We start from the raw sequence: 21,430 nt of genomic DNA on the forward strand, positions 1-21,430 counted from the left end.
TTTAAGTATTATCTATATCGGTGAGGTTTTGGAGGATACCGTTTGGACAATGTTCCTCTCGGGAGATTATTTATGGACATTGCGGTCCCAGTATATGTAACGCGGCGTATTCCCACGTTACAAGGTTGGAAACTTCCCGCCATGCTTGGAATCCTGGTTAGGGGGTGTGCACACTAATAGTTCGATACCTGATTCCACAGAGTTTGAACCTCGAGATTAGTTCCGTAGACGGAAGGAGATATTGGGTCGGAATTATGCCGCTCCCGATGGGGTAATTCACACTTCTCTGAAACCCTAAGCCGTCTACAAGTATAATAGAAAGAAAGAGAGTCAACAGAGAATCAAGAAAGAGAGTCAACAGAGACTCAAGTATGAGAGTCAATAAAGACTCGAGAGAAAGAAAGAGAGTCAAGAGAGACTCGAAAAAGTAACAAAGAGACCTCCATAGAAAGTACTCTAATTTATAAATGAGTGTATGAGTATATTATTGTGCTAGATTGCATATGAGTATGAGTATATTGTTGCACTAGATTGCATATGTGTATGAGTATATTGTTGCACTAGATCGCATAAGAGTATGATTATATTGTTGCACTAGATTGCATAAGAGTATGATTATGTTGTTGCACTAGATTGCATAAGAGTATGATTATATTGTTGCACTAGCTTGCATAAGAGTAGGATTATATTGTTACATTGGATTGCATAAGAGTATGATTATATTGTTGCACTAGATTGCATAAGAGAATGATTATATTGTTGCACTAGATTGCATAAGACTATGATTATATAATTGCATGAGATTGCATATGAGTATGAATATGTTGTTGCACTAGATTGCATGAGAAGTATGATCATAATGTTATACATGATTGTATGCGAATAGAGCATCGTAAGAGAATTGTTTAATGAGAAGTTTAACTTAAGATATTCCTTGAGCATGATTATCGTGTTGTAGTAAAAGTTCTACTTATCATGTTATGTGGTAAGAATGTGAAAGCATGTAAATACCTGTTGTATAGTCCTTTAACATGATCCAATCCGTAAGCATGAGTTGCTTGTTAAGTTATTTGAGAAGTCTATGTGTTGATGAATATACGTGATCAGTCTTATACATATATAAGCATGCCAGCTGATATTATAGGGTGCAAGCATCTAGAAAGAATATGATAATCTAAAGATGATTTGAGATTATCTTATTGCTATAAAGATATCAAATGTTTTCAAAGTATATGCTAGAATGCTTTACAGGGTTGAGTGTGGTTATACTTAGCTTCGAGCTAACAGGTGTTTTTCCTGTTTGTCTATGTTTTGCTTGCAAAACCCCTTTCAGGTGGGCCCAGCAGTGAGAAGAGATCGAGTTAGATTAGTCTCTTAGTTTAAGATGTCTAAACTCTAGTTTTAATTATGATCATATCATGGATTTAGACTTATGACTTTATGATTGATGATGTTGTAGTCTTTCGGGGTGTTGTTTTTCCCCTTACTTTTCCAGTATTTATTTTTAGTACCCAGACTTAATCTTATTTGTAGTTTTACCCCTTTTAGCCTGTGCAATCACCAAAGAGTGGTGGTTGTGGCGGTGACACTCCCACTACTTATCTTCTAGTTTTCCGCTGCTTAGTTTATGTTAATGACTGTTTAGAGATGTATTTCAGAGTTAGAAAAGTGGGGTGTTACACGCGTGGTGGTGGTGGAGGCCGCGGGCGTGGTGGCGGCCGCCGTGGTGGAGGACGCAACGGCAACTGGCAACCCAAGTGTCAACTTTGTCATGTGTAGGTGATACTGCTTCCACATGCCATCTTTGGTGTGCCAAGGATCCTCCGGCTAATGTCATATATCAAGAAACTCCTTCGGATCCTCAAGGTTCCCACACTTTGCTACCAGATACAGGTGCCACCAATCATGCCACTCTAGACATCGCTGCTCTCTCCTTGTCAGAGGACTACAATGGTAATGACGCATTACATGTCGATGATGGTATGGGATTACTTATTAGTCGTATTGGTCATGCTACCTTTAATTCCCCCTCTAGATCTTTTCAATTGTCTAATATCCATCATGTTCCTAGTTTGTCTAAATCTCTGTTGTCTGTTCAGAAATTTGCATAAGATAATAAGGTGTTCATTGAGTTTCACCCATCTTTTTTTTTTTTTTTTGGTGTGAAGGATATCAACACCAAGGAAATTCTTCTATGGGGCAATAGTTCTAGGGGGCTTTAAAATCTTCCCATTCTGAGTTCGTCACCAACTGCGTTTCTTTCAGCTAGAGCCTCAGGATCTGTGTGGCATGATCATCTTGGTCATCCACATCAACGAGTTCTTAGTCAAATTCTTTCGTCATGTTCGATTACTGGGTCTAGCAGTAATATACGTTGTTCTTCCGATCTATGTAATGCATGACAGTTAGGGAAATCTGCCCGGTTTCCCTTACCGCGTGTTGAGTCCTCTAGTTCGTGTGTCCTTGATTTAATTTACTCAGACATTTTGGGACCTGCTCCCATTCTTTCTACTAATGGATATCGTTATTTCGTTATCTTTGTTGATGATTACTCTCGTTACACTCGGTGTTTTCCTATGTCACAAAAGTCTTATCTCTATGCTATCTTTGATAAGTTTCGGGCTATGGTTGAACGTTCATTCACTCACAAAATTAAATCCATTCAGTCTGATCTAGGAGCTGAATATAAAATGTTACACACCACCTTGGCTCAGTTAGGCATTCTTCATAGGCAATCATGTGCATATACTCATGAACAGATTGGTCGTGTAGAAAGAAAGCATTGACACATTGTTGAAACTAGTCTACCTCTCTTAAGTCGTGCCTCCATTCCTTATAAGTTTTGGGATTATGCTTTTGAGACTGCGGTTTATTTAATTAATAAAATGTCATCTGCTGTGACAAATAAATCCAGTCATCATCTTCTGTTGCATAAATCTCCTCCATCATATTCTTTTCTTCGTGTCTTTGGTTGTCTGTGTTATCCTTATTTGCGTCCATACAATCGTTATAAGATGTCTTACAGGTCCTCTCCATGTGTCTTCCTAGGCTATCCTGAGTCATTTAGGGGTTATATATGCATGGACATTTAGACTAACAAGGTATATATATGCAGGCATGTTCGGTTTGATGAAAATGTTTTTCCTTTTGGCAAGACAGTTTTGCATGCACCACTAGTTCAAACGACTCAACCATGGACTGAGTCTGTACTTGTTCCAACTTCATCATCCGTCTCGGCTCATCCAGTCTCACTTGAACCGGTCCCGGCCAGCAGCGAATTTAGCCAGCCAGAACCGGCCTAGGATGGGCCCTCGGCGGACATCGAACCTGCTGCTACTCAGCGACGCCGTGGCCGGCCGAGAGGTCGGTCTTCGTGCCCCACGATTCGGACTCACTCCATGGCCACTCGTAGTCACGCTAATGGTCATCTCTTGGCTCTATCAGCCCAGGTTTTCCTAACTGAACCTACTTGTTATACACAGGCTGTTAAACATGATGAATGGTGCAAGGCTATAGATGATGAATTTAATGTGCTCCTTCATAATGAAACCTGATATCTTGTCCCATCTCAGTCTAATATGAATATTATTGGGTGTAAATGAGTTTTTCACACAAAATGGAAAATTGATGGGACAATCGATCGATACAAAGCAAGATTGGTAGCAAAACGATTTATTTAGGTACCCGGTCAAGATTTTTTTGACACATTCAGCCCAATGGTCAAACCCACTACTATCAAGTTACTTCCATCTTTGGTTATATCCTCTGGTTGGGTTATCAAACAGCTTGATGTGCATAATGCTTTCTTGAATGGGTCTTTATCTGAGACTGTCTATATGAAGCAACCACTGGGATACATTGATAAACAATTTCCCAATCATGTTTGTCTGTTGAAACATTCCCTATATGGATTAAAACAAGCCCCCCGAGCTTGGTTTAATCGATTACATACCTTCTTGATGGCAGCAGTTTTAAAGCTTAAAGAACATATGTATATTTGTTTTACTACTCACAAGGTTCAGGTTTCATTTATGTTATTGTTTATGTTGATGACATTCTTGTAATGGGCAATGATCAAGGTTTTATCAGCTCCCTTCTAACTGCTTTATCATCTGCATTCAAGATTAGGGATCTTGGTGAACTTGGTTTCTTCCTAGGGATTGAAACAATCAAGTGTAAGGATGAAATTTTTCTCTCTCAACAAAGATACATGACAGATATCTTAAAACGTGCTGGCATGACATACTGTAAACCTCTAGCCACTCATATGTCTGCTTATAAACCCACTATCTCCAATGCTAATTTATATGACGATGCCACACGATATAGAAGTCTGGCAGGTGCTTTACAATATCTTACAGTTTCCCGCCTAGACTTGTCCTTTGCATTAAATCAGCTGTGTCAGCACATGCATGCACCTACAGTCTCGCATTGAGAGCAAATGAAGCGTGTTCTAAGGTATTTAAAGGGAACTATCACTTTTGGTTTGCGAATTCGGCGATCAGTATCCAGAGAATTACATGCTTTCTCAAATTCTTATTGGACTGGCTGTCCTGAAGATCGTAAATCAACTAGTGGGTATGCAGTTTTTCTTGGTTCTAATCTTATATCGTGGGTATGCAAGAAGCAACAGACTGTTGTTAGATCATCTACTGAAGCCGAGTATAAAGCTTTAGCAGCTGTCTGTGCCGAGGTAATCTGGACTCTCTCGCTTCTACGAGAAATCGGCATAACCGATGTGCCTGCTCCCAAGCTTTGGTGTGATTATCTTGGAGCTACATATATGTGTGCAAACCCTATTTTCTATGCTAGAACCAAGAATATAGAAATTGACTACCATTTTGTTAGAGACAGAGTTGTGAATGGTGATATACAGGTTAACTTTATTTCAACAAAGGATCAGTTGGCAGATAGATATCTTTACAAAGGCTCTAACCCGTACTCGATTCTCCTTTCTTAGGGACAAGCTACAAGTCACCAGTGTACCTTGTGCTTGAGGGGGAGTATTAGGACTCTATGTATTTGAGTTTGATTATGATTCCCTATCCCAGTCTCCTTGAGACTTCGTTCTTATATATACATGTAACCCTGTACATTATATTATTTCATTCAATACACAACTCTATTAGCTCTCATCATTGAATTATTCCAACTCAATTTTATATACATGAGTTACCTTTTAGCTTAATTAAACTTCCCACAACTTCCTAAGATCTTTCCTCAAGGTATCCTTCCATTCGATCTTTTCCTAGGCTTGGTGATGGGGGATTTCTTTGACTATCTTTTGGGGGGGAGGGATTTTCGAGTGAGGGAATAGGGATGTAAGGGTTCTAATTTATTTTCTAATTCCTTTTAAATAGGTTTAGGATTCCCAATACGAATCTGAAAATGTAAGAGGTTTAGGATTCCTAATACGAATCTAAAAAGGTAAGAGGTTTAGGATTCCTAATATGAAGCTGAAAAGGTAAGAGGGTCCTCCTTATTTTATCTAAAAGGCTAACGGGCTTTATTTTAGACAAGGGTCCACGGTCCACCATGGACCATATCAATAAATTAAGGGATTTGGGTATTTATAAAATAATTAACCGAAGCCCATAGTAACATATTTGGAAAATTATATCGTGCACCGCGGTGCATAATCGATTATGCACCGCGCACCAGACACTATAGTGTGTCTAAACCGACACTGTCAAAACGACGTCGTTTTATTTAATGAAAAGAAACGAAATCTTCGCAAAAAATAACTCTGTTTTTCAGTTTCATTTTGTATAGACTGCAGTTTCAGTTCAACACAACTACAGTTTCATTTCGATATAACTACAGTTTCATTCAATATTTATACACTCAAATATGTGAAAATGTTATTTAATTTTATTTTATATACACTATAATTTCATTAAAACGCAACTACATGATCATTTGAACATAATTACAGCTTCATTGTACAATATACACTCAAATATGTGAAATGTTATTCAGTTTCATTTTATATATACTGTAGTTTCATTTCACTACAACTACAGTATCATTTTGATATAACTGTAGTTTCAGTTGATAATATTAAAATAATACGTGAGCCAGTGTCGGTTTAGACACACTGTAGTGTCTGACGCGCGGTGCATAATCGATTATGCACCGCGATGCACGATATAGCGACCCAACATATTTAGGTGTGTACATATATATATATATATATATATATATATATATATATATATATATATATATATATATATATATATATATATATATATATACCAAAATATTTAATTATAAGCAAATAGTTCTATTTGTATAATATTTATATTTAATATAAATATTTAGGAAAATACGGGGTGTTACACACGCCTCCACCCTTATGCCAAATATAGACTCCCCACAGCATAGAGCTCTATGTTTTAGCCCGGGAGAATCTTTTGTGATCCCGACATAAGCAATGGCTCCCTCTTTCATTTTTTCCCCTCTTTTCTTTTCAGTTGGCCATTGTTTTTCGTCTTGCCTTTTTCTCTTTTTTTTTTTATTTTTTATTTTTTTATTCTCCTTCTTCTTTCACTCATGCTTTTTCATTTTGGGATTAGGGAATTTTTTCAATTCCCACCCACAAGGCTCACCGTTTCCTCCAATACCTCACCAAGATTTAGTTCAATTCCGAACTTGCAATTTTTATCTTTCCAAGGTTGAAGAGAACACACTCCCACCTCGGGAGATCGTTTACTAAGGTCCAAAAAATATAAGAGGTGAATAACATGCAATCATACAAAAGATGTAAACCTAATTGGCTCTATGCAATTCTCACTTGGTGTAAAGAGGTAACTTCCAAAGAATATTTCAAGAATTAAACATTTTTGGCACATCATCACCACACTTCTAAGATAGAATAAACAATGACGCCCTTTACAATAAGACACACAATCATTCAGCATGAACCAATCAATCAATTGAATTTCCAACCACTAAAGCACAAAGTGCGTCCTTTCCACACTTTAAAATGAACATCGTCCTCGATGTTACTTTAAGCACTAGGTGAACAAATGAGCACGGTGTTACATATACAATAGTCTAACTATAATGTATACGAGAAACCTGACCTCGTATGAGAGCGGAAGCGTAGCTGTGTTGATCTCCAGCCATAGTTGATCTCCAGCCATAGTTGATGTTCCTGTTGTGTTGCCTCTTAACGGCAGATCGTTAGTCGTGTTTTGCCTCAGACCTGACTCAGAACCCTAGATGGTGTATTGGTGTCTACTGAGCGATCTGAGTACCGTAACTAAATGTGCTATCTAATCCATAATCCTGTATCCCATCAATCCAGGTTTATATTAGGCACAGAGTTTGGTTGACTAACAACTACTAGTTATTAAGTCCAACCAGACCACTTAATAAGCATAGTCAACTTGCACCACTTAATTAAGGCCCTAATATATAATATATAATATATATTATTAGGGAAAATCTTACATTCTCCCACTTGGTGCACGTACTAGCACAACCATCATCAAAGAACAAAACACACGAATCATAGTGATATGTCCTCTATTTAATCAGAGTAGTATCCATTATGGTCACATGCATTTTAATTCTCCAACTTAGGTCCTTTATGAACAAACCCTATGTTTATTCTCGGTACCTTAAGGGATGTTTTTCAAAATACATTATGTGCACAACTGAAGGAGAAAACGCATCCAAATTGTACAAAAGAGTACATTGTATGATCTCTAAAACTTTATAAGCATGCCTTAAATAGAGATCTCTTAATGTTAGCATAATGCTAACTATATTCCATGACTTCTTTATAAGTTAACTTTAAGTACTATCTCTAACGGCTAAGAGCTTGGGGTTGACACGTCTGTCACTCCCACTCATCAAAAATAGCCAAAAGATAGTCAAGTTACAGAAGCATTCCAATAACTTAGACAATAAACCAAAGGTCTAAGTCCATAAATTTGGAATCTTAAACATACATCATAACTTCCCAAATAACTTCAATGTTCACTTTAAACGAACTGAACATAATGAGTCTTACTTATATGTCCCACAAAATTGTTTTGAGCCTTACAACTGAAATGGCCCAGGATCAATTTTGAAGAAACTAAAGACTCTATTAATCACTAAAGAATTTATTAAATGACAGTGCACCACAAATTAAATGTTTTATTCTAATAAATTCCTTGGTTACAACATTTTCATAAATATGTTGCACAACCAAATGTTCAATAATTTGAACTTATGAATTTATATGAACAAATACAAGATTAATACTTGTGGAATATTTTGGACTTATTGTTTGACATAGAATCCAATTTGGAATGTATGAATACAATAATTAAATCCAAAATCTTTAGTGGAGTAATTTAATGATCTTTTTCTAAATGATCACTCACACTGATTAAAACATTCTTCAACGAAATTAATAAAATGTACTTAATAAGATACATACTCATAATTGATTTATTGACCAACTAACAAATGAAGACATAATTCCCCACCATTAGTTGGACATACTAAATAATCAATTTTTTGTTCCAATTAAAGTCCAACGAAATAATGAAGATATATTTCCCCACCATAGTTGGACATACTAAAAAAAACAAAATACACCTTCCAAAACCAAGTTAGAATTTGGCTCAAAAGATACATTTTATTATTAATGGAATCCAAAAGATGTATGTCAAATCATGTAACTTACTACAGTTAGTCCGAAGAACCGAGCAAGATTCGTGGATTAATTAATAGAAGTGGCTAAATTTTGGGAAGTGATTGAAAACATGTTTTGCCAATGCAAACCATGAAATTTAGAATTATAATTGAGCTAAATTTATAAATTCTAAGATTGTGATAAAATTATTATCTAATGGTTTGAAGGATTTATTGACATAAAACTTGCATGTGGGCTAAAGTTTTAATCCAATTAAGAAACCCTTATGATAATATTTTTCACAATTACTAAAGAGCCAGAAGAATCTAGTGACATAAAACTTGCCTGTGGGCTAAAGTTTTACTCAATTAGATCCAACTGAAAAATTTTATTTATGATGAAACTATTATCAAATGAGTTGAAGAATCAAATGACATAAAACTTGCCTGTAAGCTAAAGTTTTATTCAATATGATTCATTACAACCATTATGATAAAACTTAAGAAATCATGTTCCTTTTCTTAATCCCTGTGGGCAAATTAAGAAATATGATCTAAAGTTTACACCATAAAATTAAACTTCATGATAGAATTGGAAATTATTTACAAATAACCATAAAGTAAATAAATTGATTTATTTCTATCATCACTGATAAAACTACTAAACTACATTCCGATACATAATTGCCTGTGGGCTAAATTATGACCGTAGTCCAGTATTTCATCCTGATTAATTATACAAATATAACGAAATTGCCTGTAGGCTAAATTTCATCATATTACATACAATTAATCACAAATGATATGTCCAAAACTTTATGTGATCAAAATAAACCGCTTAATATATAATTTTAACAGATTAAGGATGTTGTGGCTACTCCAAAACCAAATTAAAATTATAAGATCACTAGACAATTATCAATTCCTTGCCTAAACTTTATGTGATTGAAAACTTAAGAATCTTAGGTAGCTGAATATGCTGTAGCATTTTCTTAATTAACCAAAATCGAAAATTTAAGAGACTTCAGTAAATTAAAGATGCTTTGGCTATTCTTTAATGAACCGAAATAAAATCACATTGGCAAGGAATACTTAAAATTTTGACAAACAGATTATACCAGATTGTGATGGGAAAAACTAAATATACTCCAAGGAAAGGTGGTTAGAGACTAAGTCTCACTCAAAACCTATTCCTTAAATAGAGTATCAATTTAAGGAGACTAATGGCACAAGATGTTCTTAAGTCACGGCCATTAAAACTAGTATGCCTCACCGATTCATATATACTTAATGTATAACTGTTTGGGGTATAAACCAGTAAACTGTATGGTATACACCAGAAAACTGTTGGGTTCACCTATGATTAAAGCTTAAATGGTGAACCTAAACGTGCTTAAATTCAGGCACTACCGCAACTAAAGTTTATGCGTAAGTCCAACTTAAATAGGAACTAATATAATTCCATCTCAAAGTATGCATTGCTAAAGGCATAATAAAATTGCATAATTTAAAACATAATATTATGCTTAGGACGAATATGCATAAAATTAAACATTAAACTCATATATTCCAAATAAATTGCATAACTTAAGGCAAATTTACAATGTGAGATTTCACAGTATAAACTTAATATTCAAACACCAATGAGTCCAAACCAAAAGAGACCCAACATTTTGAATAATAATGTACTGGATATATACTTTAAAATTTTTTAAACTGTAAGCCCATGGGAAAATGTTTTAATGCATGAAGATCAAATTCATGAGAAATAACTGAATTTACAAATTCAAACAATATCAAACCAAAAGGATATGCTATCATTTGTAAATTAAAATCTCACAAACCCTAATTGCATAATTAAACTTAATATTATGCATTTAATATGATCGGATGCATAAAACAACCTAAAGTGTATGAACCAACTAAAGGATATGAATTTAAACAAAATATTCATTTATTCATACTTAACCAAACATGGGCACTCAGAACTAAAATCATAATTCCAAAAACTAACTGAATTATGGAATTAATGGCAAAAGTCAATTGCCTAGAAAATATGTTTTTCCAAAATTACTAAATTGATTCAAAATCACTCTCCATAACCCAGTTAATAATATTATTATTATTAATGGCAAAATTGCAAATAACCAAAATAGCAATAAATAGCCATAATAATATTATCACATTAAGTAGGAGACTAAATATGGAAAAAATGGTCAAAACCGCTAACATTTATAAACGTTTTCGGATAAAATTTTGAAAACGTAATAAAATTTGAAGTCCGAAAAACATTAATGTCAAGAAAATTATTTTCTGTACTGGAATATTGTCACATAAATTTATTGGGAAACAGTTCAATGCACATATCTGAATACCATAAGAATATTAATGTTATCATTAATTAATTATTAATAGCAATAAGTAACATTATAATCACTATTAACATTAATAATAACGACAAACTAATGTATGGTAATGCACCTTTAATGTTTCCATTTTTCTAAAGATAAAATATGCGACTAGTCCAAATTAGCGGTTAACTGTAACTGTAGCACTAATTATCAATAACAACCATAAAAGATAATTAATGGCTAACCTTAATGATGCAAACCGCATCTGCCCATTGCGCTAACAACGATGACGATCCACAAGAGAAGAAAAGACTCCAGAATTCTCCCAATCTTCACTATAGGTGTCAATAAACTCGATGCAGCGTCCAATGGTACGTTAAAAGATTTATTGGTAGGACTTAATTACCAACATTAATAGTCATGTAAAATGAAGTGGTAATCATGCCAATGTACCAAATATAGCAGATTACCATTAAATGATAATTATTATGAAAAGTAATAAAATGTGATTAGCCCCTAAACTTAATAACAGTAATTAATAATGCTAAATAATAATAATTACAATAAAGGCAAAACTATAATTAAGGGATGCCAAATACTAATCTCAATTTACCACATAATAATTGACCATGACTATTATGATACTTAGGAGACTGAAGTTAAGGTAATAACCAAATTACCATTATACAGACAATATACCAACTATATTGCTTTTTCCATAAAATTAAAGAGTTAATATTATTATTAAGGCCCTGAAAAACTAGATTAAAAATTAATCAACTTAAACAATAGTTTGTAATTCTTAATGGCCAAAATAACAATTAAATCCTTAATCCTTAATGTCTCAAAACAGATCAAGACAATAATTATAGCACTTAATCACTCAAATTAGACTCATAGACCTCAATGACCCAAGTGAATTATAACATGTATGAAAATTGGTCTAATACTGAAGTAGATCCAGAATTTAATATTATTACCAACAATGAATACCAAAATATGGCAGTTAGTAATAATTAAAAGTGAATAAACATGTTATACTAAAAAAAAAGCTATAATTATTATTTAAAATATCAATCAAAATGGTGGGATCCATACTTTAATGACCCAAGATAGGTCCCAAATAGCTTGTTCAAAATAGGTTCTAAAGTCCCAGAGACACATAAAATTAAAATATGTCAAATTAAAGGGAAACCAAACAAGCTGCTTTAGTAAGTCATAATGTCCAAAATTGACCTAAGGATCCAAAATTGAACGATAGTTGATAATGATTTTATGAGTTAATAATATGCTAAATCCAACCTTAATGCATGCTATTATGAATGTATAATTATAACAATAATTTATGAATATACGTGGCATGCTTGAATTTGCATATTAATATATTATTAACTCATATATCCTAAATAAATTGCAATACTTCAGGCAATTTAATATAAACCTCAACATTAAATTAAAATTCAAATAGCAAATTTAAAACTTAATATTTGCCCAAAATTGAATGATAATTTAATAACAACTGAAAGAGGAATTAAGGGTGTGTTTGGAAACCTGGAAAATGAGTTCTGGAAATCATTTTCCAAGTTTTCATTGTTTGGATGTGCTTGGAAAATCAAGTCAACGGAAATCATTTTCCGTTGACTTTGGAAAATAGGCTTGTTTTGGAGGAAAATGACTTCCCCCTTTTTTTGGGGGGAAATCATTTTCCAACTTTTACACCAACATCACACCACCACCAACATCATCAACACCATACCACCACCACCTCACTACCACCATCACCACCACTACTGCCGCTGCCACCACCACTATACCACCGCAACCACCGCCACCACACCACCACCAACACCATACCACTACCACCAACACCATCGCTGCCACCACCACCACCACCACCGTACCATCGCAACCATTATCGCTGCCACCACCACCACCACCACCATACCACCGTCACCACACCACCACTGTCGCCGCCGCCGCCGCCGCCGCCACCACCACTATAACACCTCAATCACCGCCGTCGCCACCACCACCACCATACCACCGCCGCCACCACCACCATACCACCGCAACCACCGCCACCACCACCACCACCATACCACCGCCACCATCACACCATCGCCACCACCACCATACCACCGCCACCACCACCATACCACCGCCACCACACCACCACCATCACACCACCACCACCACCGTCGTCGCCACTACCACCACCATACCATCGCAACCACCGTCGCCGCCACCACCACCACCACCACTACCGCCGCCGCCGCCGCCACCACCACCATACCACCGCAACCACCACCACCATCACACCACCGCCGCCGCCACCACACCACCACCACTACCATCGCCGCCGCCACCACCACGACCATACCACCACCGCCGCCACCACCACCACCACCATACCACCGCCACCACCACCACACCACCGACGCCGCCACCACCACGACCATACCACCGCCACCACCACCACCACCATACCACCGCAACCACCGCCACCACACCATCACCACCACCACCACCACCACTGCTACCATTGTCATACCACCACCAGTTATTATTATTATTATTATTATTATTATTATTATTATTATTATATAACAAATAACACCACTACTACACCACCACCACCACCACCACCACCATAATATTTTTGATATATTATTAGTTATTTTTATTATATTTAAAATTATATTATTATACATGTTGTAATATTCTAAATAAAATAATTAAGATGTTTAATTATACAATTCTACTCATTTTCCAGAAAATGAACCAAACACACAAAAACAGTTTTCCAGAATGCAACCAAACACTGGAAAGGAAAATGTTTTCCGGAAAATGACTCATTTTCCAGAAAACATTTTCCAGAAGTTATTTTCCTGCTTTCCAAACGGACCCTAAATTGATCGATTAATCTAGAAGAAGTCTAAATATGATGAACGAAAAATAAAATAAAAACTAAAGCAAGCCCAATTAAACCAAATAGGCCCAGGGTTTTTTTTTTTAATATTGGACCAGGTCTGGACGAAATGGGCCGGACCTGGCCCAATGACATATAATCCATCATCACCTTCTTCATGTTTAATCAGCCAGGAAGCCTACTGCCTTGAGAACAACCAGCGCCGTCCGAAGCTACGAGGGAGAACAACAGCAAATCGGAGCCGACACCGCCTGGAGGAGGAGAGGGACCAATGAAGTCGCCGGGAACCCAGCTTTACCACTGCTGTTTCTCCTCTTCGCAGCGCCGACGTCCGCTGCCAACCGCCCTCAGCCGCGACGTCGTCGGTCGTCCACCGCCCGCAACTGCAAGTCTCGTCATCGCCGGGAAAGCGTGAATGAAACCGCAGCGCCGCACGCAGCGCTTGTTGCAACCATCATGGCCTTTAAGCAACATCACCGCCGTTGCCTCATGCTGAAAGCTTGGCCATTAGACCAATACGCTGGGAAAAAAAAAATTAATGGACAACTTGTGGCAGTAGCATGCAATAGGTATTCTTAATGCTAATTAATAACTTTTTAGCTATCCAAATGAATTACAAACAATCCACACAAATTTCAAAATATACAAAATAGTTTACACAAGTATATTAAAATAAAATAAAAAACTAAATATATACTCGGTAATTTATATGTATATTTTGAATGAATAAAGATTGTAATTCAAAGTTATGCACATGAACATATACAAAAACTTAATGTATATGAAAAAACTTAAAACTTAATGTTGATTTTAGGCATAACAATCAACTAGGCACAGATTATAAAGGCTCTGATACCAAATGCTAGATATACAATAGTCTAACTATAATGTATACGAGAAACCTGACCTCGTATGAGAGCGGAAGCGTAGCCGTGTTGATCTCCAGCCATAGTTGATCTCCAGCCATAGTTGATGTTCCTGTTGTGTTGCCTCTTAACGGTAGACCGTTAGCCGTGTTTTGCCTCAGACCTGACTCAGAACCCTAGATGGTGTATTGGTGTCTACTGAGCGGTCTGAGTACCATAACTGAATGTGTTATCTAATCCATAATCCTGTATCCCATCAATCCAGGTTTATATTAGGCACAGAGTTTGGTTGACTAACAACTACTAGTTATTAAGTCCAACCAGACCACTTAATAAGCCTAGTCAACTTGCACCACTTAATTAAGGCCCTAATATATAATATATAATATATATTATTAGGGAAAATCTTACACACGGGTCAAACAAAACAACCTAAGGTGGAGTCCCTTTAAGTGTGTTTCCACACTTTAGAAGTGTTACCGGGACTTGGGGTGCACAAAAGACAAGGTGAATAAGAAATAAACTAGCAAAACTATGCAAACCCCTTTTCCACACTTTAGAAATAAAATGAGGGTCAAATTTAAAGAGCAAGGGATAGAAGAAGTAAACCAATTTGTAGCATCCCTTTCCACAAACGATGTAGCATCAAAGTCCTAATAATAAAGGTGCAAAAGGTTGCAACGGGGTCATTCCTAATAAAAATAAAAACAATAAAGAAAATCCTAAGAACATAAAAGCATTAAAAAGTAAAAATAAAATAAAGTATAAACAAGAAAATAAAGGAGTCTAACAATAAAGTAAAAACGCAAGGGAAATAAAAGCACGACCTTCTCAACACCAATCCGAGGGTGGAGGTGGATGAATCCTATTGATTTGCTCCCGGAGCTCTCCAATTTGTAAGCGTTGAGGTTCAATTGCTCTCCGGCTACATTCTTCCGATTGCATTTGTCTTTCATCCATTCGTCGTAGCCTTTCTTCAACCCTTTGTTGGCTAGCCATGATGTTCGTGTACAGTTGTAGAGTGGCGGCTTGCATGTTTCGCGAAGTGGTATCTGGAGCGTAGTGAGGTGGCACCGGGGGACTCGTCGGCATGAGAGGTGGTGGATAATCCTCTCCCTCTAAGTCGGCTAGAAGTGGAACTTCTAGATCAATCACCCCCTTCTTGCTCATTGCTGCCATACTTGCTGCTAGGGTCTCCTTCTCCAATAAAGCGGTGAGCTTCAAACCTCGACACAACCGGCTTACAATAGGTCCCACAAATATTGATTTGTTCGCTTTGTTGCATTGGGACTTCAGCCACGTTTTGACTATTTCCCCCATGTTAACGGGGTTGTCGGTGTCCATGCTCCATAAGGCAAGGAGATCCGTCCTAGCAACTCTATTCACGTTTGTTGTTCGGCCATTCTAGGATTGTACCAAGATCCTATTTATAGTCCTTAAGTCCGGCCTAGCAATGTCGGTCCCGTGCACTCTTGAACCATCCCATCGGACTTTGGAGTATGAGATGTCTACCCAATAGGCGCGTAGCTTTTGCTCCTCCTCGAAATCCAATGGTAGCCTCCGGTATTCCTCATTTTCTTGCTCGTCCTCTGTGTAGAATCCTAGCAACCTTCCCAAATCATTCACTGACAGATGGTAGTTCTTGTTGAAAAGTTGGAAGTGAATGGTTGGATTTGTGAGATCCACAGCTCCCCTACTAACTTTTAGCGTGGTCACAAACTCGTGTATGAGGGGGCTATATGTGGCATCCTTCCAAGCAAATACATCATGCCACTGTTCGCGTCCCATGAGTGTTTCTACCTCCTCTCGGATGCCAAATTCTTCCAAGAGCGGTAGCTCTATGTATCTCCACTGAACAATGTTGTATTCTCTTGTCTTCATGAATTGAAACAGGGCTTCCCCCTTTAATTTGATTCTTTGGTCTTCCATAGAGCTTTCTAGGGGATCCACTTGTTTCACATTTGCCTGCAAACCTCGTTTTGCCCCTTGGGTATTTGATTCTCCTTTTTCCTTACCATTCTTTGTCTTGGTCACCCTAGTCCTCTTCATTTCCTACAAGAGTAACATTCTCAGGTCTTTAAGCAATTAAGCGGAACCAAGTATCGGGCAAGTTAATCAATCATGGCATGGGGTAAGCAAATATGAGGGGTACAAATTGTCACATGTACACAAAGGAACATAGGCAACTATCATGAAAAGAATTGACAATTTAGATCAATCAAAATCAATTTCCAAAAGTGAACACAATGCATGTCAAAATCTAAAAAGTCAACTTCTTCTTCTTCTTCAACCTAACAATGATGGTTGCACATACAAAGATCAAATTTTTAACCAAAGGTAAGAACTTTTTATCACATACAAGCTTAATATCAATGTAGCTACACAATTCTACTCACAATTTTGCATCAACAAAGGAAAACAAGTAAACCCAATCAAAACTTTCCTGAAATCAAACCTAGGGTTTGTGCAAGAAATTTTAAGCACTTGAAAGGCAAAATCATCCCATCAAAACAATCTCTCATGCAACGCTAATCATTATACATGAATATGTATCAACAAAAGCACAACACCACATAGACTAGCATTCATGCTTAGAGAGAGAAAACTTAGAAAAATTCAACAATGGAGAATGGAGATTAGAAGCTTTTACCTCTTGGATGGAGATGTCTACACAAAATTGCTCTTGAAAACTTCTTTAAAGAAGGAACAAAGTAGCAAGGTTAGAGGTTACCTTGTGTTTGGAGAGGTTTCTTGGGTGAGTTGAGAGAATAGAATGGGAGAATGAGGGTTTACGTAGGGTTTAAATCGCAGACCCCTGGAATCGGGACGTCGCAACGCACATAGCAACGTGCGTTGCTGTCCGCGTTGAGCTCTCGAATAGTGTCACAATGAGGCTCACAACGTGCATTGTGAGTCTCGTTGAACTTACTGGAATTTTCCTCTTTTCCTCCTCTTCATCACGTGCGTTGCTACTGCGTTGGAGGGTGCGTTGAACCTTCGGCCTTCATCACAACGCAGGTGTTGAACTCTTAGACAGTGTCACAACGCCACTCACAACGTGCGTTGTGTTTTCCGTTTTTCCTCGGACATTGTTTTCGGCTCATTTGATCCACAACACTTACTCTTTGACTTGAAATTATGGCGACATTCGAACGAAGTTACATCAAATCAAGTTTGAGTTTATTCTATTTTAGAATAATGTTCAAATAAGTCATTAAATTGCATACAAAAATACAATTGGATCATTCAACTTACACAATTGTAATTGAGTTTCTAAACAATCCAAAATTATGCAACTAAGAGCATGCACATCTGTAGTTTTTACACAGATTTTGCAGAAGTGAAAAATCAAGCTTGAATTTTAACGGGTGTGATGAATGCTTTTTTCCAAAAGTTAACTCCTGTAAAAACAAAGATTTTGGAGGTTATTAAAAAAAAAAACACCATGAGACGCACAATTGCATAACTAAATAGGAAATAAAATAGGCGATAATTTGATAAACATTGATTATATGTATTTGAAATTGTTTGTAAAGAGAAATTATATGAAAATTTGAAAATATAAAAATTATCATTGGCAATCATAAAATAAATATATTTATCAATAAATATAATTTGTTGGTCTTGTAACTTAGTTGGTTAAAGTGTTGGTTTTATGAGCCGAAAGTCGTAGGTTCAAGCCCCACCAAGACCAATTTAAAAAAAAACATAATTTAGAATTTATATTTTAATGTTGTTTAAAGGACAATATTAAGTTAGAATATTGGGCAAATTATTCTAGGACTCCAAAATACACAATTTACATGCTAAATTCATAATTTACATATCTAATATTCACAATTTTGCAAAAGGTAAATTGTGACAAATTGTGAACATTAAGTATGTAAACTGTGCATGTAATTGTGAACATTCACTATGTAAATCATGTATTTTGACCCGGATCCACCTTGCAAGGTAGATCTGGGTCTATGGTATAACTATTTAGAATATTGATTCGCCTATATTATATGTTTGGCTTTATTACTGGTTAAATGTATTAACATGTACATTGTATATTTACTCTCATATACAGTTATACCTTTTCTTTTTTTCTTTTTTTCTTTTTTTGGTGGTGGGGGAGGGATAAAGTCAAGTAAATCATCTAACTATATTGAATTGTAAAATTAAGCTCATAAAATTCAAAAATCTCAAATTTTCAAACACTTTAACTGAAAGAATCGTTTAATTAATACTTTTTTTTTTTACATTTTTTTTTACCACTAATCCTTCAATTAATGCCACATCGTAGTATGATAATACATTTTCTTAAAAACCAACCTTATAACTCATTTTAAATAATTAAAAAAATTAACAAAATCTACGACGTCGGTTTGTTTTATAACTGACATCGTATAGTATAACTATTTTTTTTAAAGTAATGTTACGACACCGGTTCGTTAAAGAACCGATGTCGTAACCTTTATTTAAAAAAAAAAAAAGAAATTAATATCTATACGACGTTGATTTTAGTATAACTGACGTTGTATAGTATACATGTTTTCTTTTTATATATAAAAATTAATACTATACGACGTCGGTTAGGTGAAGTACTTACGTAGTATAGCTATCTTAAAAAAATGTATGTTCTCTAAAACCTAGAACGCATTCCCCCTCATTCTTCACTTGAAAAAAAAAAAAAAAAAAAAAAAAAAAAAAAAAACCTTCACCGCCACCCCTTCTTCTTCATCTTCCCAACCTCCCCTCCTGTTTCTTATTCTCCTCCACTCCTTTTTCTTCTCCAACACCTCCATGCCATCGCCTCCGCGCCACCACCGTCGCCACTTTTGTTTCGGTCGTTTCCTGCCGCCTCTGGTCGTCGCCTTAGCTCTTCCACTCGGCCACCACATTGTAAGATTTATACATTTTTTAAATATTGTTTTAATTTCTGAATTTTTATGAGTTAAAAATCATTTTTAATATATTTTGATTTATTTATCAACAAATATAATTCATAGGTTTTGTAACTTAGTTGGTTAGAGTGTTGGTCTTATGAGCTGAAAGTTGTGGGTTCAAGCCCCACTAAGATCAATTCAAAAAAAAAAACATAATTTTGAATTTATTATATTTTAACTTTAATGTAGCTTAAAGGACAATATTAAGTTAGAATATTGATTCCCGTATATTATATGTTTGGCTTTGTTATTGGCTAAATGCATTAACATGTACATTGTATACTCTCTTGTAAAATTACACCTTTTTTTTTTTTTTTTTTTTTTTTTTTTGTGTGTGTGTGGAGGGATAAAGTCAAGTAAATCATCTCATTATATTGAATTGTAAAATTATGCTCATGAAATTCAAAAATCTCAAATTAGACACTTTAACTCAAAGAATCGTGTAATTAGCACCTTTTTTTTTTTTTTTACATTTTTTTACCACTTACCTTCAATTAACGCCACATCATAGTATGATAGTGCTCATTTTGCTTTGTTTAAAAAGTTTGTGCAAATGACCTTGTGGTCATGTGGCATGAAGTGACTCATCAAAATGGGAGGTCATGAGTTTGATCCCTTGTGGGAGTGGTATTAACTCCCTATGCTTTAGTAGGTTTACAAAGTAGATGTATTTTTTTTTTAAAGAAACTAGTAATGAAAACAGTGAAAATATATTACATAAGTGAGTTAAAAGATATGTATTTGAAATTGTTTGTAAAGAGAAATTATATGAAAATTTGAAAATATAAAATCTATCATCACTACTACAGAAATCACCAAAATGTCGGTTTTTTACAAAATTGACGTAAAAATATTAAATAAATTTATAATTTTATTAAAAAGGGTTTTACCGTCAAACTTTCTTAAAAACCAACGTTATAACTCATTTTAAATAATAAAAAAAATTAACAAAATATACGACATCGGTTTGTTTTATAACCGACATTGTATAGTATGTCTTTTAAAAAAAAAAATTAAATTAACGTTACGATGTTGGTTCGTTAAAGAACTGACGTCGAAACCTTTTTTTTTTTAAAAGAAATTAATATCGATACGACGTCGATTTTAGTATAACAGACGTTGTATATCTTGTATACATATTTATTTTTAAAAAAATTTCAGGTTACGACGTCAGTTCAACCACGAACCGACGTCGTAGCATTTTTGTTTAATAAAAAAGATGAAGAAATATTAGTAGATATACGACGTCAGTTTTCGTATAACCGACATTGTATATTAAATGTATAATTTTTTTTTTAAATTCAGGCTACGATGTCGGTTTGTCATCGAACCAACATCGTATATGTTTTTTTTTATATAAAAAAATTAATACTATATGACGTCGTTTCAGTGAAGTACCTACGTCGTATAGCTATATATCTTTAAAAAATGTCTGTTTTATAAAACCTAGCACGCATTCCCCCTCATTCTTCACTTGAAACAGGAAAAAAAAAAAAAAAAAAAAAACCTCCACCGCCACTCCTTTTTCTTCTCCAATGCCTCCGCGCCACCACAATCGCCGCCTTTGTTTCGGTCGTTTCCTGCCGCTCTTCCACTCGGCCACCACATTGTAAAATTTATACATTTTTAAAATATCGTTTTAATTTTTTGAATTTTTATGAGTTAAAAATCATTTTTTAAAATATACTTTAAATTATTTATCAACAAATATAATGCATA

The 21,430-nt window shown here is 35.5% G+C and overlaps 1 protein-coding gene and 1 non-coding gene across 2 annotated transcripts; both read left to right on the forward strand.

The window, feature by feature from the left end:
* The first annotated feature begins 3,716 nt into the window (after positions 1–3,716).
* Positions 3,717–4,435, forward strand: LOC109179071 (uncharacterized mitochondrial protein AtMg00810-like). The gene is made up of 2 exons (XM_019328640.1): positions 3,717–3,885; positions 4,017–4,435. The coding sequence occupies exons 1-2, from the start codon at positions 3,717–3,719 to the stop codon at positions 4,433–4,435; spliced, it is 588 nt and encodes a 195-aa protein (XP_019184185.1).
* Positions 4,436–18,400: 13,965 nt separating this feature from the next.
* Positions 18,401–18,474, forward strand: TRNAI-UAU. Its single transcript has one exon. It is a non-coding gene; the product is annotated as a tRNA-Ile (tRNA).
* Positions 18,475–21,430: the final 2,956 nt, after the last annotated feature.

Source organism: Ipomoea nil, unplaced genomic scaffold (genome assembly GCF_001879475.1).
Source record: "Ipomoea nil cultivar Tokyo-kokei standard unplaced genomic scaffold, Asagao_1.1 scaffold0876, whole genome shotgun sequence".
NCBI lineage: Eukaryota > Viridiplantae > Streptophyta > Magnoliopsida > Solanales > Convolvulaceae > Ipomoea > Ipomoea nil.